General features: G+C 42.6%; 1 protein-coding gene across 1 annotated transcript in view; it reads right to left on the reverse strand.

The window, feature by feature from the left end:
• Nucleotides 1–26,836, reverse strand: part of LOC138214100 (partitioning defective 3 homolog) — a 199,383-nt gene that overhangs the window by 53,108 nt on the left and 119,439 nt on the right. The window contains 6 exon segments of the mRNA XM_069175470.1: nucleotides 2,354–2,482; nucleotides 9,424–9,706; nucleotides 10,703–10,933; nucleotides 17,560–17,604; nucleotides 18,852–19,003; nucleotides 20,689–20,884. Coding sequence (XP_069031571.1) covers nucleotides 2,354–2,482; nucleotides 9,424–9,706; nucleotides 10,703–10,933; nucleotides 17,560–17,604; nucleotides 18,852–19,003; nucleotides 20,689–20,884 — 1,036 coding nt within the window.

Below are 26,836 nucleotides of genomic sequence, written 5' to 3' on the forward strand. Positions count from 1 at the left end.
TCTGATGAAATAAGATATCTGATGAACAAAGATATATGTGCATCTATATTAGCTCTTAAAGTGAAGGTACATCATCGACCACATGCAGCAGCGTGCCGTCTGAACTGTCTGTCTGGATTCGTCTGTCTTGCTCGGGGTCGGCGTCCTCCGGGACTCTGAGTCTTAAACCTGTGAGGAAATCCATCTATCTAGTCAATCACAGCTGGATTAAACTGCAGCTTCGGGCGGCGACCGATCGATGCGCTCCGCAGCGATGTGCCGAAGCTCCCCGGCTCAACCTTTTCGGAGAGCGGCCTGTTGAAACAGATAACCGGCTGGTCGTCGAACGCCGAAGCAGCCGCAGCCTCCCTCACGCCTCGGTGGGATCTCCCCGTCAATATCACCACATCTCAGCTAATGCTTGAACACAAACAAAAGGAGCGGGCTCGTGTGCTCTCGGGGAGCAGCCACGCTCGGGTGGAGAGGCAAACACCCCACGCTGAACAAAATAATTAATGCATCGACTTAAGAACTTCTGTCAGACAATCCCGAGATAGTTCCTGCTCTGTGGAGGCAGAAATTAACCTCCTGCTTTCCCTTTTTCACAGATTTCTCTTTGCTCTTTCCTGCCCTGAGATATCTAACAAATAAAGAAACAACACACAACCCGGCACCTACTCACCGCCGAGGATAAACCTGCCATAAAAACATACTTCTTCACATCCATTCCAACATGTAATCAGACGTAAGCTTAAATCTGCTCTCAATAGATTTAGATTGAGCTTCAAAAAGCATTTAAATCCATTTAAAAAAAAAAAAATATTATGTGATGCTGATAAATCAGGGATTAATAGAGTGTTCTTTCCATCTTATACCCTACATTCAATACAAATGCACAGAAGTCTTCAGCAATGTTTTAAGACAAAGGTTTCACATTTTGTGTGATAAAAAAAATAACTTTGAATTCAGGCTGCAACCACAAAAAAAAAAACAACAAAAAAACGAAGCTCTTTGGTAATAAAATGCACAACAAGAACCGACCGAAGCCACAGATCGGATTAACACACAAAAACCCAGCGAAACAACCGACATTTACGTTAACCTCACGGCAATTAAAAATAAAGACTGCAGCCGTTATCTTATTATCGCACGATCTGCTCTGCGGCCGTAAAGAAAGAACACAAACCACATTTTAATAAGGAGTGTGTGTGGGGAGTAATGACTGCTGCCCTACACCGAGAGGAGGGGAATTAATTAGCTGGCAGGGCTGTAATGGTCTCAGCATTTGTAAACTGCTGCCCCCTAAAATCTGGCACGACGCCCATCTGACATTTAGTTTGGTGAACGGAGAGAGAGCGACTTTCCTGTCGGGGCGGTTTGGTTTTGGGCGACCATCTGATAACAATAAAAGACTCCAAAACAATGGCTTCTCTGTCCATTTAATTATTATTATTTAAATCAACAGAGCCTTGATTTGTTAAAGTATTAACATAACGCTGCTGCACAAAGCGGTTTATTCACAAAGCTGAAAATTCATTTCTGATGTTGAAGTTGGAAGCAGCAGAAGTAAAGTCAACGAACTCGGGTACGATCAAAGGACATCAGTGTCCACATAGTTTTGGACAAATGGTGTATAACAATTTAATTAGGAGAAAAAATAAGAAATAGGACAGAGTGAACACTAACTTGTTGATTATTGAAGAAGATTTAAAGTGTGCTTTAACATCTTACCAATTCAAGTCCTACAGGCTGAAAGGAGAAATGAAAAGGAGACAACACAGAAGCTTTAATGTAAGTGATAAAAGTTAAATACCATTTTTTTGACTAAATGTAAAAAAATCCAGAGAAAACGAATTCTTTCATGAATGTGGTTCACTTATGCTTCAATCAAACTTCAGGCAAATTGGATTTTTGAGCTAATCAGATTTGTGTGTCCAGACATCGGCAACCTATCTGCATGGGTTGCCGTGGTAACAACGTATGCGCGGCTACGCCGATGATGCGGCTTTTTCAACATGGAAGCTTCTGGCAGCAGAGACTTTATTTCAGCTTCTGAAATCATATTGGAGTCGTGTTTTAATCCACCTCAACATGTGGTTTGGATCCGGGTTGCAAAAATGACATTTCATGTGTTTTTTGCTGTTTAGACTTTCAAAAATAAATCTGGATATGACAAGAATTTGGATTAGCTTCATAAACGTTCAGATTCAGATTCGTAAAACTTTTTTGATCCAAAGGAGGGCAATTCTGATCCTAATATATGTTGTTAAAGCTGCACAGGTGTGAGGTTTTTATCCACTTAGATACTGGATCCCACAGGACCAACATGACCTTTAACCCCACAGCACTGATAGATGTGAAGGTCACGTCTCACCTCTCCTGCTCCATCCTCATCTTCATCGTCTCCTCCTCCGACACCTGCGTCTCCTCCAGCCTCCACTTGCTGGAGCCTTTCCGATCCATCTTCTCCCCCGGACGCTCGTCCTTACGGTGCTTCCCGAACCTGGAGCAACCAAAACCGTGCACCATTAACACCGACTATATTCACGGTTTACAAATATGGAATTTGATCTTTTCAAAATAATGAAAAAAAAATCTTTTACATAGTTTAAAAATCAGTTGATCTGACATTTAATAAATGGGAGAAATGCTGAACTGCTGCTGTTGGAGCCTCGACAATAAACGCAAACTTTACTGATCTGACTGCAAATGTTGTCTGTGATCCCAGAAACAGGTTCGACTCAGCTGTTAATCGAGTCCTCAAACGAAGCGATCCACAAAGTACGTCTCACAAGTTCAAAACCCAATTCAGCCCGTTCAAAAGGCGGCGTCGACGCGGGCCGATCACGGTAATTATATTCATGGGGAGGGAGTGACGCTTAACGAAATAGGAGCCGTCGACGAGATATTTCAGCTTGATTGACTCGGTATAAAAGCCGCAGCCTGTTGAAGAAATGACTTTGGCAGCGCGCTCGCTTCCACAATGAACCCTTCATGATTATTCACGGGGAAATTGGTCCGCAGAGAATATCTACGACTTCGACAGAGACAACGGCAAGAGAGACCAAAGAGGTGTGTGCGTGTGTGTGTGTGTGTGCGTGTGTGTGTGTGTGCGTGTGTGTGTGTGTGTGTGTGTGTGAGAGAGAGTGTGTATGTGTGTTAATGAAAGAGACAGAAGACGGTGAACAAGAGGGGAAGAAATGAGAAACTCACTGAATGTGACACTAAAACAGTGTTAAGAGGTGTGTGTGTGTGTGTGTGTGTGTGTGTGTGAAAGCTACTGAAGCAAGAGGGCAAAGTCACCAGATCAAAAGCAAATCCCCCCAAAAGTGAGGTGTGTTTAAAGATTAAAGAGAAAAGAGTGTAAATTGTGTGAAAGCAGAGATGTGTGTGCTGTTTGTATGGAAATCAATAGAGAAGGGGAAAAAAATAAAAAAATAAAAACGCAAACAATGAAGTGAATCAATGAGAAAAAAAAACAACGTGAAGAAAGAACAAAACAAAGCAAACGAAGGAGCGGATGAACACCAGCGGTGCGAGTGTGTAGGAGTGTGAAACTACACGGAAAGAAGAAAACAGCAGAAGAAAAAAAAGGTGTGAAAGACAAGATGAATGATTGGAGGCACGAGAGAAGAATTCATAATGAAAAAGAACATAACATTGTGTGATTCTGTGTGTGGAAAACACAATAAACAAAGAAATAGGATGTTAACAACAAAAATTCATTATTTGCGAATAAAAGATCAAAGAGTGACAAAAAAAAAGGGGAAAAAAAAACATTTCCTGACTTCACACAATTATCCTGAAGTATGTTGGACTGGAAAACTTTTCCTTCACAGTTCGAGGAAAATATCAAGAGTTAAAAAAAAAACACAAAACAGTTTGCTGCCCTGAAGGCGCTCCGATTTACCCGTAAAAAGTGGTGCTTCACTAGGGAATGGTTCAAACTGATGGATGAACTCCTGATGGAGGAGTGGAAGGAAGCCAAGAACACACACACACACACACACACACACACACACACACACACACACACACACACACACACACACACACACACACACACACACGCAGGCGTTCAGCATCTGTTGCCCACTATGTGTGGTTCTCACAAGAATAGAACACTTTAAAAGGCTACTGCTGAATCTGGTTTCTTTTATATTATTAAAGTTTATAAAGTAAAAAACTAAATGACGACTCAGAGAAATAAAGTTGTTTATTTTCTGCACCACAGGCCTGCCAATCAAAAAGAGTATTATTTTCTAATGAATGAGGGATTATTTTCAGATGGACCTCCAGAAAACTAATAAGAAGGAGTGACTTTAGCTAACAACAAAAAATGATTGACTATGTATTTCATGAGAAGTTTAATGGGAGTCAATTTGGAGCCAAATTGTATATAAAAGAGTTTGTATCTTCAGGTCTGTAAAATGGTTCTGATCCAGAAGTGTCTTCAGCTGCAATACCAGCGAGTGCCACTAGAGGTCGTCTCCAAAAAGCCTCCGGCTCCATAGACTCCCATTCAACTTCTCTCATCAAATCCAAAGTGAATAAAATGTGTCCATCAGTTATCTCGGTGTTGTTAGCTAAAGTCACTCCTTCTTATTAGTTTTCTGGAGGTCCATCTGAAAATAATCCCTCATTCATTAGAAAAGAAGATTCAAGAAGACCTGTTTTTGGGGGCGTGTCTGTTTGATTGACAGGCCTGTGGTGCAGTCAGGTTACAGCTATCGGTGGGCGGGACGTAGTATCGTCAGGTTTCCGATCAGATCGGTCAGATCCACCTCTGGCTCCTCCCCCAGCTCGTCCAAATATGGTCACTTCCTGCTCCGAACTAGCAAAGATGGTGACGGACAGAATCTGAACTGGAGGATTCATAACGTTCACAAACCGACGTCATGATGACAGAAATGAGTTTTCAGTAGTAACTGTCTCACAAGTTTCCATTAACTGGATTCCAACTTTCCTGTTATTCCTTGAATGTCACGACAAGTACGAACTCACAACGACGGATATCGACGCCGTGGAGCGTAAATGACAAACTAAGAGATAGGAATGAGGAGGGAACGCCACAGCTTGGAGGAGGAGGAGGATCCGAGTCTCAGGTCCATTACCTAATTAATTTAACTGCGGCCGTCGGAGATGCTCAGAGTGACAGGCCGCCGTTAACGCTCAGAGCCGGAGTGATCTATCACGGGGAGCGACGGTTGACACTTTCTCTCGCCGCACCACTAACTTTCATTAACAACCTCCTTTAAAAAACAGCCTTCTCTCTCTCACACACACACACACACACACACACACACACACACACGCTTCAAGATTTATGAGTGAACGGTAGAGCTTTGACGAGGAGGCGGAGTATTAACCGTGACACCGGGGCATCCAGTGATCTGATATTCCAGTCACAGTCGGAGCCGCCTCGTTCCTGCGAGCTCGGCGACATCGATAAAGAGGCTTTGACGGGTTTCTGCGGTTTTGAAAAGATCACTTGAAAGTGTCACGGACTCGGCCGATTCGATTCGGCAGCAGACCACCCGCCTGTGTGCTTTTGAAAACACACCAAGTAAAAAAATTAAAAAAAAAAAAATGTTTCGGTGATGTTGTGGCGGCATGTTGGACATTCAGCACATTCAACTGTAACTTACAATAAAAAAACACACAACTGAGGTCACAGTTATAAGTGACTGAATCGGCCTTCGATGTAGTTTATGTACTTTATTGACTCGAACATGAAACGTCAGCATTTTAGCACGGCCAGCGGATGTGAAACATACACGGCTGCATTCGAGTTGCACGACTTATAAATAAACGTGATGTGAAGTGTGTTTAAAGTCTATCTTTGTCTGTTTTATAACTACAGTTGTTGTGATACGGGCTCCAAAATGCAGGTGACCGACACTCAACGCTGCACCTGAACGCCTCCCTGCGTCTTGCAGCACTAAAACTGCAGCTGCTGCTCTGCTAATGCATTTGATGCAGCGTCACCGGGATGCACTTACAGCATGCAATAAATCATAATGAATACAATAACACCAGCAGCTGGGATTGTAGGAACCACAAGTATTAGGATTTTTTTATCTTGCAGGGGAGAAAAGCACAGAAGTCTCTTCAAACAGAACAAAATAATCTTTAGAAAATTCACAAATCAAAGCAACAACGGGCCTCAGAGAGCTTCTTCTGTGAACCCGTCGCAGCACGAGCATCTTCTCTGAGTTCAGGCTTGTTCACTCGTCCGTGACGGGAACACACACACTAAAAAACCACTGCAAAAAAAAATCAGTGCAGCCCTCTCACATTTCTGGGCAGCGAGCGTCTCAACAGATGCCAAGCTAACAGACCGGGTGTTGCTTCAGAGTCCAAGTGATGATCAGAGGGGGAGGGAGGGAGGGGGGGGGGGGGAGAGAGAGGGAGGGAGAGAGAGAGAGAGAGAGAGAGAGAGAGAGAGAGAGAGAGCTGGCAGGCTGCTCTGCTGGCAGGACTTGATGGTAATGACGCTTTGATTGGGACTGAGTGTGAGGCCTTGGAGACATGAGAGGGTCAGGCAGTGGTGACTCTGTTGATCACACACAGTCCTCCCACTCCTGATCTACCCCCCCCCTCACCCCCACTTTAATGCTAATACACATCAAAGTACAAACTCCTGCACTGGAAAAAAAAAGAAGAAGAGAAACTTCATCCGCTCAAACATGCCACTCATCGGGGAGCTGTCGACGCTGCAGAGACACTCCTGGGATGCAGCTTCACTTTTTGGAAAAGTGTGACAGGTCCGCACTTTTATTCACTTTATATATTAAAAAAAAAAAAAAAAAAAGCACCGCCGCTCTGCACTTTGGGACGAACGCACAACATGTGCATGCCGTTTGATCGTGACACGTTGACACCGACACGAGTCAAACATGGAAATTCAGGGACTCCTTACTTTGTTTTTTTCGTACATATATTTGCTGCTTAGTGCTCACTGCTGCGGCATTTTCTAAACTGTAGCTCCCACATATATCACCCGTCAATCACACAATGTGGGTGGTTTACTGGCAGGTTTTGTTCTGTTAATGTCTTCTTTTTTAGCGTTTGAATGCGGCGCTTTCTTGGCTTTTTTTTTTCTTTATTAGTGAAATGTGACAAAGTGCAAAAAAGGTAAAAACCCTCTGTTCCTGGTCTGTTCAGATGTGGAGAATATTGAGTTATTTTTCTAATTAAGAGGCAACCTGAGCTGCTGGAATACTCTGCGAGCATTTAAATTAAACGAAAGATGCTCCAACTTTGGCAACCTTACAGAATATACTGTAGAGCTTACATAAGAATGAGTCATCATGATCGTGTCTGGGTTTAATAAATTAGACATTGCAGGAATTGCTGCTTAAAAAGTATGTTTTCTTTATGCACTTAAAGAACAAGCGTTAAAAATAAAATCTCTTATGCCATCACACTCTGGTGGATTCATCCTACAATAAAGTCTGAGCCCACCCCCCCCCTCCTCCCCCCTCACACACACAGATGGATTGACTGGGTCTCATCATTATTTCGGAGCACACAGCTGTCTCTGCCAGTAAACGCTGGGCGCCGATCAAACAGGCAGTCAGACAGAGTTTTAATGGGGCAGATCTGATGCGGCCAATCAGAGCGCTGCTCTCACAACGAGCACCGATCCTCATCACATGGGAGGATGAGGAGGGGAAATTAAGAGAGGACAGAAGAGGACTGCAGGTGTGTGTGTGTGTGTGTGTGTGTGTGTGTGTGTGTGTGTGTGTGTGTGTGTGTCCTGCAGTTTTCCAGAGTCTCTGTTCCCATAAATGTAAACTGGTGTCATCAGAAGTGATTCCACCTGTTTGACGGCTGACTTCAACCCTGCAGAGCTAAAACAGCTCGATTTCAGCTGCTGAGAGTCGAGTCCGTCGCTCTCATTCACAAAATGACTTCTATTTGTCCGTCTCACCGTCTCTTACCGTACTTCGTCCTCCATTTTCAAGATACAATCAATACACGAAGATTTTAGAGCAGATGTCTCCAACATTTTTTCTTCTGTAAGCTACTTTGACAAAATGAAAATGTCCAAGTGCCACTCATGTTAAGTAACATTTATTCACGTAGCTGAGCTCCACCCCAAAAATCTTGTATTGATATTGTTTACCTAATTTCTGAGCAGCCGTTTTTTTCCAGCTGAGCGTGAGAATCTGCTGTGTTTCTGTCCTCTGATCTCTGTGTGTCTCACTGGGCGGAGCTCCAGCGACGCCCCTGGTTTGGAGGTTATATGTCATTATTATTTTTAGAAGCCGAGTTCAGACATGTGGGTGGAGCTAATTCATGTCAGTCGTCCTGCGTCAAAATATTTTTCTGGGCAGTATCAGTATATTTTTAAAAACAAGTTCAACTGAGACACTAAAACAACATCAGTCTGACAAATAGTTTAGTTATGCAAAAGTTTCTTTCTTAGAACTTAAAGAACACCAACAAGAACTGCAGTACATATATGTATTTATGTGTATTTCAACATCCAACTGTTGAAATCCATCTCCAACTCACTCCATCTATTTCCTCTCCGTTATATTGTTAGACATCCAACATTTTGTTTTTCTGTCTCTACCTGTTGTTCCCAACCCGCCTCTCCCTTTTTTCCTCCATCTTTTTTTTTCACACCCTCCATCTCTGTGGACCTCATTACTCTCCAATCTCTCACACAACACTCCCTGTTTTCCCTCCACTGTCGCTGCCACTTTGGATAATATGATGTATAGTATATGAAATAGAGACGCATCACTGGCCAGACCCAAAAGGTTTCCCAACCAATCAGAACGAGGGAGCCCAGATAGCGGCGGTAATAGGGACTGAGATGGACAACAGGGAGAAGAGAGTACACACTAATGGTGTGTGTGTGTGTGTGTGTGTGTGTGTGTGTTTAGATCTAAGAAAGTGTATGACAGGTGAAATATTGGATGCTGCAGAGAGAACGAGGTGAACCACGAAGGTCAAGTTGTCTCCGAGTCTAATAAGACTTTTCAATAATGTTGTGGCTGCATCGCTGAGCCTCGTCTCACTTCCACAACAATCACATATCCAGAAGGGAAGTAAAATGTTATCTGCTTTAAATAAGAAAAACACTATTACATGTAGTCCGTGTCCAGATTTACCAAACTAAGTATCTTTTTCTTTGGAAGACAAACACAAACCTCTCAGTGAGTCTGTATCAGCAGTAATATTGATCTCTGTGGTTTGAACACATAGTTTTGTGCCAACGTTTGTGAGATAATAATACAACTGTTTCCAAAAAAGGTGGGACGATGTATAAAACGTGTAAATCATCTAAACCCATATTTAATTGAAAATAGACCAAAGACAGAGAAATATGAATATGTGCTTATTTTATGCCAGCAACATGTTTACAAAAAGTTAGGACGATGAGGGAGAGGGACCATGCAGCTTGTTGTCAGCGCAACCTAGTTTTACCTGAACATGTCTCCGAGTCCCTTCAGCATGCCCTTCTTGGCTTTTCCCTTGTCCTTGTCCTTGTCCTTATCCTTGTCCTTGTCCTTGTCCTTGTCCTTCCCTCCCTCCGGCTTCTTCTTCTCCTTCTCCTTCCCCGCCTTGTCTTTATCCTTCTTCTTCTCCTCTTTGGTGCGGTTGGTGCCGTTGACGAGGGGCTTTTCCGTGCCGGACAGCGGCGTCTGGTCTGCCACCGTGGACACCGAGTCTCTCCCCGACCGCGAGCTCTCCTCCGTGTCCTCCTCCACTAAAGACACAGATCACAAAACAGTAAAGAGGACGGACCGAGACGCAAACATGGAGGAAGAAAGGAGAACCAACAAATAGGTGGATTTAAGTACAACTGCTGCACACATTAAAATCAATAACACTAATAAATGGGGGGGGAAAAAAAAAAGTCTAATAAATGTTCAATTATGCCTGCAGACCTCCAGGAGTCGAGTACAGTTTAACTACATTTTATAAGTGATTGAGGAGCTCGGCTGTACGATGAGATAGAAACCATTGGAGACCATTAAACACCAACTTACAATATGATGAACAGCAACAGATTAATTACTGTTTTATGGTACGACGGCATGTTATGCTTCTATGGTTGGTTCATTTTTAAAGCCCCTTTGTGGTTGAAATGTTTTAAGTCACATAAAATAGAAGAATTAGAAACAAAACAAAGGCTGTGAGTTGATTTCTGACATCTTATCATATTCTATCTGCACATTATTACACAGGAATATTGATTTATTGACGCTACGTCTTTTATATTGGAATACAAATGAAAATTGTTATTTCAATAAACTATTTTGATTGTGTTTAGTGCATTTCTAATCTCTAAAAATCATAAATACAAACAATTTCTCCTTCCTGACTACCTGACAGCGTTTTGAGATCTAATTTTTCAGAGGTTATGTGCTGAGTCATCGATGTGCCATCACCACAAGCACAGACAACATCAGCTGCCAGATATGCAGCATTAGTCAGGATGCTGTCACTCCCATGCAGAAGTATTAAAAGCCACAATAGAGGTTTTTTTAGTGGTTGACATTTCATCACTTTCAATAAAGATGCAGTGAGTGGGATTTGGCATCATTTTAGTAACCCATAATGCAAGTCGTTGTTGTTTACGTTCGCATTTGAGACGTAAGCGGTGGACCGAGTGTCTCGCTGACTCTCCTCCTGACGTTGGACGCATCAAACCTGTGATCGTTGTCTCTTTAAATGTAACGCTGAACACCGGACGTCTTACATGTCTCCATGCCCTCATCGTCCTCCTCCGTGGCCGCCGGCCGGTCGTACGACTTGTCGATGGCCGCCCTGAAGCTCTCGTTGCAGCCCCGCCCCCTGATGATACGAGGGCGGGGCCTGTGGAAGGGGAGGTCCCCATTGAGGGTGACCTCGGCGACCGCCGTCTGGAGGCTCTCGAGGGAGCTGGACTTCTTCAGGCCCAGAGACGGTCCCACGTCCTTCGTGGAAGAACCTGCGGGGGGTGAAGCAGAAGCATGAAGTGAAGGAAATCAACAAGTTGGACCAAACATCAACATCTCCATCGATTCCTTATCGTAGCTCTGTATGCTATAATATCTACTGACCTCTATTTGACCTCAATATAAAATGCTTATTTTCAAAGGAAGAGATTACATATGTATTCTTTCATCAGGTAGTGCTAAAAAAAAAAAAGGAGCATTTTTCTTCTTTGACCTGCAATTTTACGCAAAAAACTCACTGAAAACTCCACAAATTACAAAAAACTCAGTGAAAACTCCACAAATTACAAAAAACTCAGTGAAATCCTGGAAGGACGTCGATCTCAGCGGACCAGTTTTTATAATAAACTTCAAATACGAGTAAAAAAATTTACAAAAAACAGGAAGTCTACTTAAAACTCTGTAAAGTGTCTCAACAAGTCAGAAAACTTGGATGCACTTCTTCGAGCAACATTTTAGGGAAATAACGGCTTAATGATGATCAAATTCAGTCCCTCTTTAACCTTGATTTATAAAAGTGGACTGAAGGTGAGCTTACATACTGACATCTGAGAAAATTATTATTATTACAGAAGAACAACAAGATCAATATCATATCGATGCTGGTTTATTATTAAGAGCTTTGCCATTAAATATCCTCAAGGACGAGGATGATGAGTGATGACGTGATGCCGAAAGGAGCCGAGTGATCGTGAGTTATGTTGCGGGATGATTTCAGAGGACAGACTCAGAGACTCTTTCCAGCAAATACTGACTCAGAAATGTGACACATATTTGACAACGAGCCACCAAATGACTGACAGCTGATGCTTTCCAAGTTCGACCTCAGAGCGTCCCGGCAGTGACATGCTGTACAGTTTACAGTGGAGGATTATGGGATACGTTCCAACTTCACCATTAACGCTCAAGGTGAACGTCCACAGTAAACGACGTTAGCGGCCGGAGGAAACCCATATGTCTTACTTCCTGTTTTCATTTCATTTCTAGTAAACATTATTCACATTTTCTACCAACTTTTTGTCCTCCGAGAGCTCTTCGTGTTTAGTAAGATTTATTCACATAGCTGAGCTCCAACCAAACCAGCTGAATCAGCTTCTTTTATGGTGAACAATAACAACTTGACACGCAACACATATTTTATCACGGCAGCTTAAATTCAACAGCATGTGCACGATGTTTTTCTGCAGTGCAGGCGACCGGTTTGAAAAGTGTCAAATAAATTGTTCTAACTTTATCTTTATAACTGCCCCCCTCCCTCCCCCGTTGCAGTTAAGCCTACAAATATTCTGTTCACGTTGTTTACCTAATTTTCTAGCAGCCGTTTGTTTCCAGCTAAGTGTGAGAGTCTCTGTGTTTATGTCCTCTGCTCTCTGTGTGTCAGCGGAGAACGAGCAGAGATTGTCCACTCGTTAATCGATCGCGCTGACGGGTTGAAAAACAAATAAATCAAAAGTGCTCCAAATATAGCTGCCAAAGAAAGTCTGTGTGCAGAAATCACTGCATATTGTTGGAACATCCCCTGATCTACTCAGAACCGGGTCCTGTCCTGCTGGTAGATAAATATTCGTCACAGCAGACTCGCACACGACTCCCGCAGCCAAGGAAACACTGAGCAGATGTGTGTTGGTAACACACACACACACACACACACACACACACACACACACACACACACACACACACACACACACACATCGGGGAAATGCTTGCCTGAAGGAAGCAGGTAAAGAAACTTCTTCTTAAAGGTCTCATTTGTTTTACAGCAGAGCATCTCGGAGAGGAAACACCTGGTTTACCTGAACGTCGGCGGCCTCCTGAGGGACACCAAGCAATAAACTCTGACAACGACGCAACACAATCAAACCTGGAAACTGTTTGTTTCACCAGGAGGGAAGCTGATCGATTGTGTGTGTGTGTGTGTGTGTGTGTGTGTGTGTGTGTGTGTGTGTGTGTGTGTGTGTGTTCCTCACATTTCATTACAAGACGTGACTCGCAATGAAAATAACCATCAGCAAAATTGGAGAAACATGACAGTTTAATTAAACTAAGACTATTCATACAGTTGCGCGGGCGCAATTTTTTTTGGTTCCAATATGGCACCTTTCACAGAAGCAGTGGATAATAAATGTAAAAGCGATAAGGTGAGGAGGTACGGAGGTAAATGAAAAGAGGAGTCCCTAATCTCCCCGTGTGGTGTCACTTCAGAGGGAGGCTGCAAAATATACAGAGACTGACACAAGGTGCCACGGCAACGGCAGACGGGATGAAAGAGACGCAGATAGGGGAGGGGGAGGACGGGGAGACAGCGAGACATTAAAGTAAATGTCAGAAATAAAAAACAAGGAGGAAGGAGACAAAGAAGAGTTTTCAAAAGGGTAAATAAACACTAACAAAATGAAATAGAGACTATTTTTGTTCCATTTTGCTTCCTGTACTGAAAAGCTTTCTCTGATTTGGATTATTATTCCAAACATGTTATTGGCTTTCTTTCAATAAAGGAAAAATGTTCATAAAATAAATTTACGGTAAATTATATTGAAATGTATTCAAATGACCTGCCAGGGCTGCGGAATATTCTCAAATACCAAGTCTGGAAACAGACTGGAGGAAATGTGCCAAGCTGCCTGCTTTCAGAGAGACTGACCGGAAAAAAAAAGCAGAAGTGGAAAATTGAATAGATGCAGAATGAACAAGCTTGTGGGTTAGCGGGCCTCCCATTCATTCTCATCAGCCGTGCTGTTCCCTGAATGTCTCACTGAGTCGCCCGGCTGATGGGCTTTTCACGCTGCACTCCCACTTTATTTAAAAGGCTCTGCACGGTGCTGTTCACAACCGTCACAGTTCAGCAGCAGCCTTAAAAAATAAGAATAATTTACACTGTGTTGGACATCTGACAAACGGCATTTAGTCACAAACATGAACCACGTTTCTCTTTTCGTATCAAAAGACTTTAATACGACTTTGAAATAACTTGAGATGGTTTGTTGTGAGAGAACGTTGAAAATCTGAGGACACAAACAAAGAGTCTGGCTGTAGTTTTTTTTTTAGGTAAGACATAATAAACGATATAAATAATCCGGCGTGGGAACAATGTTCACACTGTCTGACAGGAACGTAATAAAACGGCTAAATGGATCATTTCAAATCTGGCAACCAGTCAGTGTGTTCAGACGGTGTGACGCTTCCTGTTCATCTGCAGATAAACATTATAAACATTATAAACATTATCCCACAAAGTTAAGCTTCGGCAGCCTCGCAACAACAAATAAAGACGGATCGGAGCGGTTCGACTCGGCTGGCAGCGGAAAAGTTATTGATTCAGTCGGCAGGAAGTAAATCACGTGTCGTCTCTCATCTCCACAGTTTACATTAGTAAGTTGGGAAAGTTTGTAGGTCCAACAAAATGTTCAGAAAAGTCTCAGTTAAACAACAAGTTGACACAATAGTTGGAATAGTGACGACAAACTGTTTCTAAAAGAGTTCGTAGCTTCAGCTCTGTAAAATGGTTCTGATCCAGAAGTGTCTTCAGCTGCAATACCAGCGAGTGCCACTAGAGGTCGGCTCCAAAAAGCCTCCGGCTCCATAGACTCCCATTCAACTTCTCTCATCAAATCCAAAGTGAATAAAATGTGTCCATCAGTTATCTCGGTGTTGTTAGCTAAAGTCACTCCTTCTTCTTAGTTTTCTGGAGGTCCATCTGAAAATAATCCCTCATTCATTAGAAAAGAAGATTCAAGAAGACCTGTTTTTGGGGGCGTGTCTGTTTGATTGACAGGCCTGTGGTGCAGTCAGGTTACAGCTATCGGTGGGCGGGACGTAGTATCGTCAGGTTTCCAATCAGATCGGTCAGATCCAACTGGATCCAACTGGAGGAAAGTGGATTCACAGTTTCTCCCTCAGGTTTTTACTAAACTGTCATGACGGCTGAGGCTGTTACACATCTTGGAAAATGAGGCGCTTAAATGGTCACCAGAACTCGAGGAGGCAAATCCAGAATACTGAGGTTTTGTATTTTGGTAATAAAATCCTGTTTTTAAAACATCTTTTGGTCAATGTGATGAGGATCATTTGTCTCTATACTGCTGCCCAACAGTTAAAGTGTCACTTCCCCGCAAGAAAACCACTGAATTATGTTGCAAGAACAAGCAAACAATCGACTCCTGGAACTACTTCCTGTTTCCCAAAACGAATATAAATGAAGTGACCTTTGCAGGGATCACTCAGAGGACACTTTCTCACACAGCTTCATGAAGCCTAAAAAAAACCCATCAACAAATCTGGACATCCCAGCGCTGTTCTCCCTCACTGAAGTGTCCTCATCCAACATGTGGCGGAGGCCCGTGTCAATAAACGTCCCCGGCCAATCAGAGACGAGGAGATGAGGACAAGTGTGTCCCGTCTCATAGCTGTCACAGTCTTTGGTTTCAGCGGGACGGCCGTGTTTTGGCTTCGGTAAATGAGCCATGGATCATTTGTACTTAGTGGAGAGTTCACTTTAAAAAAAAAAAAATGTAAAGGGACACCAGGGGCCCACTAAGTGAAAATAAACCCTGTGAAACAAAAAAACAAAACAAAACCCCACGGTGAAATCTATTACCCCAAAACACGAAAGGGGAACTGAAGGAGAATTAGACTGCAGCCTTTAAAAAAACACAACAAACATCCTCAATTACAAGAATTACAATCTGTGTTTGTAGCCGATGGAATGAGACGGTTTCAGGATTTCAAAGTAAAAGCAGATCCCTCTAATTCAGACAAGACAATGGAGCTTCATTAAAGAACATCCTTTGATTTGCATTTAAAGTGACTTGATTATCAGCGGAAACAAGAGCACTCACATCATCCAGCAACCAAATAAGAGGATGAAGGAACTTTAAAAGATATAAATGAGTAGAAAATGCAACAACACTGATAAAAACTAGATCCCTAAAAAACCCAGAAACGAGTCATCAGTAACCAACAGTCACATCAGCTCTACGAATGCTGGAACATTCAAATTCAACTCAACTCAATGTTCTTTTTTCTGCAACAACATGTCGTCAGCAGAAGCTGTGCTGAAAGTATTAATGGCATAAAGTACGTCTTTTCAAACTACACTGACTTTACTACAAAAAACTCAATGAATTCTCGTTGTATAAACTTAACGAAACCGTAAAAATGCCCTGACGGAAGATGTTTACAATAGTTTTGTGTTTTATTAAACTATTACCGTTAATGGATTTTGTGATTTCAGGAACGAGGACTTTGGAGTTTAAGACGCGATGACTTGGTGCCAACTTCCTGTGGCTGCTATCTGATTATGCAACAACACAGCTGACTCGTCTGTTGCCACCGTTTGGCAAACACACACCTGATCAGATCTGCAGCGACCTCGTCTTCGCTGACTCATGAAATCACAACATGATGGAAAAAAAAGAAAAAAAAGTTGGAAACAATCTCCATCTCCGGGTCGCCCACACGCGGTGAGAAAGGTAACGAAACACCGATCAGAGCAGCGGTTTGTGTGTTTTGTTGTAAACTGCTCCGAGACATCTTTCTTCCTGTCTAAAGCTCTCGTCCGTCTCTCTTTCTGCGTCTCTACACGTCTTCCTTCGGCAGCAATCCGTCCTTTTGTCCAAGTCGCTGATTTCAGAGGGCCGGCCGTTTTATTCAGTGGAGGCGACGGTGAAAATACACCAGAGCTGACAATGACGGATGACTCGCTGTCAGCTCGCCGCCTTAACCAAGGACACAGTGCTTTCTGTGCTCACACACACACACACACACACACACACACACACACACACACACACACACACACACACACACACACACACACACACACACGCAACGACAGAAAACAATTAGTCCTCCAGCCGCATCTGAGGCAAATGGGAGGAAATCAGATCTGCAGTCGCCCGGCTGCTCTCCCAGCCGTGTTCGGCAGCGACCTTAAAACCGCGGCGAGGACGGCGACTCTTCACTCCGCACGCCGACAAATTTGTCTTGTTGGGAGTCGGCCGAAACGCTAAACACGGAGAGCGCCGCGCAACACGCGTGAACACGAGAGCACAGGGTGAAACTCCCGAAACGCAACCTGCAGAATTTCCATCCGCGGACGGATGCGAGCAGTTTAACGTCTGTCGCTGTGCTTCTGGGACGATTCATCCTGAACATGAAGGGTTTTATAATGTGTCTGTAAATAGATCAAAAAACATTTTGATATATCTTATAATGAAAAAAGTTAAAGACGACGTCAGAGAAGGATCTGAGACTTTGGTCTAGTTTTACTAAAACACTTTTTTCCGTCAGTATTAAAACCAGATTTCACGACACTTTTGATTTAAGAGCTGGAGACTCAGGAATCTCTGACATTTACTGACCAAAAAAATGCACGTCTTAAATTTATCTGCACATACTGAAAAATCTCAAATTATTCAGCTTCATCACATTTTTTTCTTTTATTTGAAACAGGCCTTGAAATGTTTTTTTTATTCCTAATTTCCCAAAAGAATTTGTAATATTTTAATGAGACAGCTGTTTTTATTCTAATCTGCTGCTGGAAACAGATTTTTTTTTTTGTACATAAAATCCCCCTCAAGAAGTGATGATGATGTCAGTCTACCTCTCGGGACCTTACCTGCGTTGGTGTCTGGACGAGGGGTGAGGTTAATCTCATCGGCTACTGTTAAAGGAAGGGGGGGGGTACAGACATGTGGGGTTCAGTTAGTGCTCATCACATTCCTCATGCAACATCCGGGTCGTGCAGCAAAACATCACAGAGGGCTTCGTCTCAATTAGGATCGGACGACATGCGAGGCAGGAAGGTGGGGTCGGGGGGAGGGAGGGGTGTTGGGGGGGGGGGTGAAGAGAGAGTTGAAGGATAGCAATCAGACTTGTTGTGATATCAACACGGCACACAGCAGCAATCTGGCGGGGAAGATTAGATATGATTATAGAGAGTGGGAGCGACTGTTGCAGCCAAAAGCAATCAGCGACTGTTTGAAGTCATTTCAAGGTGAATCAACGCAGTGAAGTTCTCCAACTCTGGAGGTGGAGGAGGAGGTGATGGAGGAGGAGGTGGAGGAGGTGATGGAGAGTCTTTTTTCATATGACGAGGAGCAGGAAGGAGGAAAACGTTGAAATGGAAGAAATACGTCTGAAATGGGGGGGGGGGGGGGTCTGAAGTTGGACTCTCACAGGTTTCAAAGAGTTTAAAGTCGTTGCACCGAAGTCATTCAAGAGTTATTAAATGCTGAATTATATTAATGCACATTAACCAAACTATCGTGTTGTCGATAGTTTAAAACACGTTTTTATGTGAAACACTGCATCTCATTGTTTTGCTGTAAAACACTGAGCTACATTTCGTGCTATACAAATGAAGTTTATTATTATTATTATTATTATTATTATTATTATTATTATTATTCATGATCCACGTCCCCAGTAGGGAATCAACCTGTTGATGCATCAGATATCCGACATCTGCAGCATTGTTTACTTTTAACAACATCAAACGAGATATTTTGGCACTTTTAACTTATGCAAAATTACATTTCCCATTAAATGAAACTTGGATCTTCACGTAAATGTTAATAAGAAGTCCCCAAACTGGTAACTGAAGTAAATCCTGCACGACACGAACTTGATAATAAAGTTAAATCCTCGACAAATGAGAAGCAGCGTTGTTAAAAACTGGATGTTTATGTTATAGTTATGTTGATTTTGAAGAGTAAAACCAATCAGCTGAGACGCAGACTGGAGGATATTATATCAAGTGCATTTATATTATTTTAAATGGATAGAAAAGAGAGGAGATAATTGCAGAGACTTCCTGCAGGTGAAGTTTATCGCAGGTTATTTCTACTTCCTGTAAACCCCTTGCCATCTTACAGTGTACCCGACTACAGGAGGTTCTGCTCTCGGTACCTAGGTCCATGCTCTTGGACTTGCGTGTCTTGATGATGTCCAGCTGAGCGGCGTCTCCGAACTGCTTGGTGCGTTTCTCCGACATGCTCTGGCGTCCGAAACCTTCCCGCTGGAACGCTCCGTCCGGCTGGTTCTCCTCCGGACTCACGGAGCTGGAGGAGAAAACACCAGAAACAGATCACTCCGAAATCTGGCAGTTCGGACTTCTTCAAAATAAAATATGAGGAAATAAGATGAATTTAAATAAAAGCGGTTGTACAAGAAAAAACTGAAATGTTAAGTGACAGGAAGAGAAATAATGAACAAAAGACTTCAAGAAGATGTTTTTGAACTTTAAGGGTTCAAAGAAGATTAAAAAAAAAAAGGTGAAGGAGATGGAGAGAAGAATCAGAGGAAAGATGTGGAAGTGATATTATAATTAAGAAAATCAAAAGGAATTTGTAGAAAGAACCGAGCTCGAGAGGAGAAGACAGAAAAACAAAAAAACATGTTTTAGACAGAAGAAAGTGACAAATGATGAGATGAAGGTCGTTTTCATCGACTGACGGGAAGAAAAACGGAAATATAACACAATGATAATGAGATGAAAAACACACACCTACAGCAGAGGACACACACTACACACACACACCTACAGCAGAGAGGACACACACTACACACACACACACCTACAGCAGAGAGGACACACACTACACAAACACTACACACACTACACACACACACCTACAGCAGAGGACACACACTACACACACACACCTACAGCAGAGAGGACACACACTACACACACACACACCTACAGCAGAGAGGACACACACTACACAAACACTACACACACTACACACACCTACAGCAGAGAGGACACACACTACACAAACACTACACACACTACACACACACACCTACAGCAGAGGACACACACTACACACACACACCTACAGCAGAGAGGACACACACTACACAAACACTACACACACACCTACAGCAGAGAGGACACACACTACACAAACACTACACACACACACCTACAGCAGAGAGGACACACACTACACACACTCACACACACCTACAATAGAGAGGACACACACTACACACACTCACACACTATACACACACCTACAGCAGAGAGGACACACACTACACACATTACAAACACACTCACACACACCTATAGCAGAGAGGACACACACTACACACTATACACACACCTACAGCAGAGAGGACACACACTACACACACACTCACACACACCTATAGCAGAGAGGACACACACTACACACACTACACACACTACACACACACTCACACACACCTATAGCAGAGAGGACACACACTACACACACACTCACACACACCTATAGCAGAGAGGACACACACTACACACTATACACACACCTACAGCAGAGAGGACACACACTACACACACACTCACACACACCTATAGCAGAGAGGACACACACTACACACACTACACACACTACACACACACTCACACACACCTATAGCAGAGAGGACACACACTACACACACTACACACACACTCACACACACCTATAGCAGAGAGGACACACACTACACACACTACACACACACTCACACACACCTATAGCAGAGAGGACACACACTATACACACTACACACACACTCACACACACCAATAGCAGAGAGGACACACACTATACACACACCTACAGCAGAGGACACACCGACCTTCTGCAGATGAAAATTACATAAAACTTGTATTTGGGACTGAATGCATGAAAATATGAACTTTTATATTCCACTTGAAGGAAATCTGATTAAATAAATAAAACAGCAGCAGATGTTAAATATGGCCGACCTGTCGACGTGACTTGGCGGCGGCGGCGGCTCTTTGGCCCACGGCGGCGTCACGTCGACGGCGAAGCCGACGTCGTCGTGGGAACTGGAGGACGACTGGTCGGAGAGGTGCGGCGGGAGCAGCGGCGGCCGGTCGTCCTCTATGATCACCGTGTCGTCCTGCGGCATGTTGACGGTCGGGGACAGCTGGTAGTTTGCTGCAGGACACAAAAGACGTTTCTTTTATTCCTCTAATCTCTTTGTAACTTTTATTTTATTTTTTATCCTCAGACGTTTGTTTTGTTCTTCTGTTTGTTCTTCAAAATTAAATTATTGTCTGAAGTCAATCATTTTATCTGCTGACGGATAATTCAGTGAAACTCAATCACAGGAGACGAAGAGCTTCAACTCTCCAGAACACGGCGTTGTAATCTGGGTGAGCAAAGAAATGATTGGATTTTATGTGTTACAAGTTATTTGAATTATTTGAAATATAGCAATTTAATTGTCCCATTAAAGACAGTTAAAGGGAATTCACTTAAACTAAAATTATCTAGAAAATGAAGTATGTTTTTACTTTATTTTGTTTTCCTGATTTTCTAAGTTTTATACACCGTAACTCATGTTAAGGTCAATTTTCTACTCACAGTTTAGTGTCATGCATGTAATAAATATGCATCTTAATGATTAATACTAACTACTGCCCACCGCTCTGTTATTCTGCTGAATAAAAACTATTAAATGTGATTAAAAGTTATATTTAATACCATTTGGAGGAAATATAATATACAACCTGCAAGAGGTCAAATTAGGATGCATTCAGGGTCTGACTGAAAGGATTAAAATATGGAAAAACAAAGACTGTGGTCAGACTAAATGATGCTTATTTCTTTCAAGCTGAACAGCAAAACTGAGAAAAATAATATCAACATGAAAAAACAAAAACCTGCTCCGTTATTGCACAACACCCTCAGGAATGAATTATTAGTGACAACAGACAACTACTGTATTAAACATGAGACTACAGTAGCCTCTCTACTGGCCGACGAGCAGGTTTCCAGAATAAAAAAATAAATAAAACTAGGGGGGTAAGTTTGGAAACCAACAAACATATTTTGAAGTTTAAAAGCAGTGAAACTGCTCCGGGCTAATCAGCTTACACCGAGAGCAGCTTGGCAGCCGGCACAATGGTGTTCCTATGTCAAAACACTATGATTAATTCAAGCTGTGCCCTCGCAAATAAAGATAAAAAACTTCCCCGCGCCGCGCCGAGAAAATAAAATAGTCCCCTCTCTGTGCTGCTGAAAAGCTCGGCTTAAAACCCCCCATTGATATGCAGCACATGACTTTGTCTTTAATCTGTATTTTTGAAATTGGCACCAGAAGAATGCCAGCTTCATAAAAGCTTTTGTTTGTCTTCGGGGGTCTTAAAGCCGAAGACCTGCAGGTCCGAGCCCAATGTTTAGTAACCGAGCGGGTGCTGCAGCATCCAGCCAGCGAGGGTGGTGGTGATGGTGGTGGTGGTGGGGGGAGGGGGTGCTTGTATGTGTAGAGGTCAATCAAAAAGTCATTAGTCACTGTTTGCTGTTAGTTTTCTTAAATAATTGGATGTTACTGAGGGACTTTTCACCCAGATTAACTCATGATTGAACGTGAACCAGAGTTCTTCTGAGTTCTTCTGAGTTCCTCTGAGTTCCTCTGAGTTCTTCTGAGTTCCTCTGAGTTCCTCTGAGTTCCTCTGAGTTCTTCTGAGTTCCTCTGAGTTCCTGAGTTCCTCTGCGTTAAAGACATGTTGTGTTCAGAAAATGTGTTGAAATGTTTGCAGGAATTATTGCAAATATTGCGGAGATTACTTGAATTTGAGTTAATTATTGCGTTCAAAAGATCCAGATTTCCTGATTTATACTTTCTTATCATCATTTCAGAATCATAATATGCCAATATGGCTCAAACTGTTTCAATGCAACACAAAGGTCCTTTAAAACTAGTAAAACAACCTCAGATATCTCAATATCTAAATGATCAGTTTATTTCTGCACTAGAAGTTTTTTTGGGGGTTTAATAATGTTTAAAACTGCTGGAAAATAACTTTTTAAGTATTGGACTGTTTTTTTTTTGTTTTTTTTGCCTTGAAGGACTGCCAGAAAGTTTTAAAGGTTCAAAGATGTCACTTTTTCCAATCAACTTTGAACTTTAGGTGATAATATACATTAACATGAAACCTTTTGTAGTTTTTGTGTTGTTTGCTGGTTTGAAGTGGGTGAAAGTTGTTAAAGCATCCAGCAGATGAAGATCAAACTCCACACCATCATACAGTTATGACATAAGGAAAGTCGTCTTCTTACAACATGCAATAGTCACTGAAGGGCAATATTTTGATTTATCTCTCAGTATTTATTGATTATATCGCTATATTTCTAGGATGTGTCTTTTTTTTGGATCTGTTTTAAAATTTTTCTTTATCTTTTATAATTGCACATTTAGAAGGAGCAGTCCAAATTTGGTTGTATTTTGTAAAATGACAATAAAGCTTTTTATTCTGAAGCAAACAAACAAACAAAAAAGTAGTGAGGATTCGGTTAATAAAGGGTTAATAAAGGGTTAATAAAGGGTTAATACGTGCAGTGAAGGCACGGTTGTGTAATTCTGTTGAACTGCTTTTGCAGAAGTGTGCGAGTGCATGCCCTGAACACCGTCAGACCCGCCTTGTATCAACTCCAACCGTTCTGGTGGTTTCAGTGTGTGTGTGTGTGTGTGTGTGTGTGTGTGTGTGTGTGTGTGTGTGTGTGTGTGTCTTCCTTTCAGCCCCCCTCCTGCTGTGTGTGTTTGTTATTCACTGAGTTTTAGGGAGTCTGGGTGAGTCCTTCACACTGCATGGCTTCCTCTCTCTCTCTCTCTCAGACCCCCCCCCCCCCACACACACACGTGCACGCGCACACGCACGCACACACACACACACACACACACACACACACACGCGCTGAAGGAACCACTTAATCCCATTTCCCTAAGCAGTCCAATGTGCAACACTGAGAATCCCATCAATGTCACAGTGTGAATCACTGCAGTACAATCAACTGGCAGCTACTGAGTAGAAAGCCAATGAATCTGTCACCTCACAAAAAAAAAAAGAAAAGGAAAAAGCCTCTTTTGTTTTAGTGCCAGCACCCGAGGGCAGCCGGCGGCCAGCGACAATCGCACTGCCATGTGGACGGACATCACAACTCCAACATCACCTGAGACTCACACCGATAAACGAACATTATCGCTCCCGACGGCCGTAAATCAGTCTGACCGAGCCGCGCCGCAACGAGAGGCGGAGGATATTATTAGACGCTTTTTTGTAAAGAACTACTGAATATTTGAATGTGGAAAACGCCACGAGGGAACCGGGGGTGAAAAGATTTTTGAGATGAAAATGAAGGTGAGAATAACACACACAGAGGAGGTTTTCTTCTTCCTCTTTTCATTTGGTCTTGTCTCGATCTATTTGCATAATTAGTAAGGAGGTTATTGCCTGGGGGGGGCCGGGCCTTGAAAGCTACCGGCCTGGAGGAATAATTAAGTCGCTCTCTTATCCCCGAACATCTTCAGAGTGCAGAGAAGCAGCTAGTGATCTGAGAGCGTGTGTGTGTGTGTGTGTGTGTGTGTGTGTGTGTGTGTGTGTGTGTGTGTGTGTGTGTGTGTGTGTGTGTGTGTGCGTGCGCGTGCGTGTGTGTGTGTGTGTGCCAAGAAAAGCCGAGCTGATACCTCCTGAATGGGAATGATGTTGTCTTCTAAGAAAGCCTGATGCATGATTTATGGTTTGTGGCACCCTCACGACGAGAGGAGAGACTTATTCCAAGCAACTGTGAAAGACCCCCCAGCAGGAACATGAACATGAACATGAACACTTGTATTCATTGAAGGAGGGTTTGCTGAGCATGCAAAGCTTCGTCTTCACGCACATTCACATCTGGGAGCTCTTCTTCCTCTTCTTCTTCCTCTTCCTCCTCCTCTTCTTCTTCTTTTTCTTCCTCTTCTTCTTCCTCTTCCTCCTCCTCTTCTTCTTCTTCTTCCTCTTTTTCTTCCTCCTCTTCTTCTTCTTCCTCCTCTTCTTCTTCCTCCTCCTCTTCTTCTTCTTCTTCTTCTTCTTTTATGGATTCTATGTTTGGAAAAATGCTTTTTTTTCTTTTTCTTTAATCTGACTTTACCACGATGATAAATTAATACTCTGGGAGATAAAAAGATGAAGTGGTTTTACATCCCTGCTGATCAGGACTTTGATATTCTCTGAACATTAGATTTAATTTTTATGGAAATCTGGTAAATCTGGCAAAGTAATTCACTTTACAAGTCGTTTTTCTCTTTTATATGAGCGAGTCCTATTTTTCAAATCAGTTAAATTTCCTCTTCAACAAGGTGCAGCCCCATTGAGATCCAAAATCTTATTTTCAAAAGACTTGGCAAAAGCAGTGAAAACAAAAAAAAAACATTTCAGAGTGAATATTTGTACGCTAATAAAAATAAAACTGAGGAACGCAGCGACCAGTCGACCGGTTTATCTTTATCCACTTTGCTTCGTCCACACCAGCAAATTAAACAACAGGTCAAATACTGCATTAATCCTCCCTCGACCTCTCCAATCTCACTTCAACACTAAGAACAGCGAGAATAAAACAACAACCCGGACAGCTTTGATACCTTCAGGACAAACCGCGCCGACATTTCTGGGTTTTTATCGTCCTCTTGATTTGAACTGGTTCAGGAACCACGTGTCGGAGGAAGAGACAAAATATTTCACGGGATAAATTGGGGTTGAAATTTCCTCCGAGGTGGTCCAAAAAAACAACCAAAACCCACTCCGGTGGGCTGATTATGTGTTTAATGAGCAGGGAAATGTCTCGTGTGTCTGATAGTTAGTAATTATAAAGTGCACGTCGCTCCGCAGGGCGACCGGGAAGGTTTCTGGTGAAATAAACGTCTGAAGGTTTTACTGGACGATTCGGAGCGCGAAGACGGAAACGAGACACGTGATGAACTGATGATCTGACGGAGAAGCACACGTTGAGTTTTAATCATCTTCACGGGGAGACGACGATGTCATGAAACCGCCGAGGTCAGCTCACTGAAGCTGATCGTTTCTATAATCCTCGTTCAGGCCGATGATTGGATACTCAACATTTAATCTCATTCACGGGAAGATTGAGGACAGAAGAACAAATATCAATTACAACTAAAATACTTTGATGTACTGTTTTGATTTGTCAGCAGTATTGTCTCACATTATCCCATAATCCCATCTACGAACTTCATCCTCACAAACACACCGAACTACCTGGTTTACCTTCGTCATCCTGGACGGTTCTCCTCTTTCATCACTGTTATTATTACTTACTAAATACTGCTCATATAATCTCATGGTATAATGTTGTTTTTACTTGTTATAGTTCTATTAAATGACCCATTTGGTGAAATCAAGTCCTTTTTGGTCGCTCCGAGCACCCGTACCGTAACACCACGGATAGTCACGCACTTACAGTCCTAGAGGAGGCTAGCTGGACCGGTTTGGTTTGAAGACATGACACGGAGCTAAAATGTTAAAAACACATGAGAACATGGATATCTTTGTTCATCAGATATCTTTGTTCACCAGATATCTTTGTTCAACAGATATCTGAGTTCATCAGATATCTTTGTTCATCAGATATCTGAGTTCATCAGATATCTTTGTTCATCAGATATCTTTGTTCACCAGATATCTTTGTTCATCAGATATCTGAGTTCATCAGATATCTTTGTTCATCAGATATCTTTGTTCATCAGATATCTGAGTTCATCAGATATCTTTGTTCATCAGATATCTTTGTTCATCAGATATCTTTGTTCATCAGATATCTTTGTTCCAGCCAGACTGAGCTAGCTGATCAGTTTAGTGTTTCTATCTTCTGTATTTATTCAGTAGGAGACGAGAACTCCTCTCTGTTGCTAGGTGGTTGCTAAGGGTCGGACTACTTCCTGGAGTAGTAAACATTGTGTACGTTATGTGAGAGTCTACTGATTGTTTTCCAGTTCTTCGTCATACACCATCCTCCTCTACGTCCTCCTCTTCATCCTCCTCTACCTCCCTCCTCTTCATCCTCCTCTACCTCCCTCCTCTACGTCCTCCTCTTCATCCTCCTCTACCTCCC

Source organism: Embiotoca jacksoni, unplaced genomic scaffold (assembly GCF_022577435.1).
Source record: "Embiotoca jacksoni isolate LCO1_2020_lvr unplaced genomic scaffold, fEmbJac1.0.p SCAF_67, whole genome shotgun sequence".
Taxonomy (NCBI): domain Eukaryota; kingdom Metazoa; phylum Chordata; class Actinopteri; family Embiotocidae; genus Embiotoca; species Embiotoca jacksoni.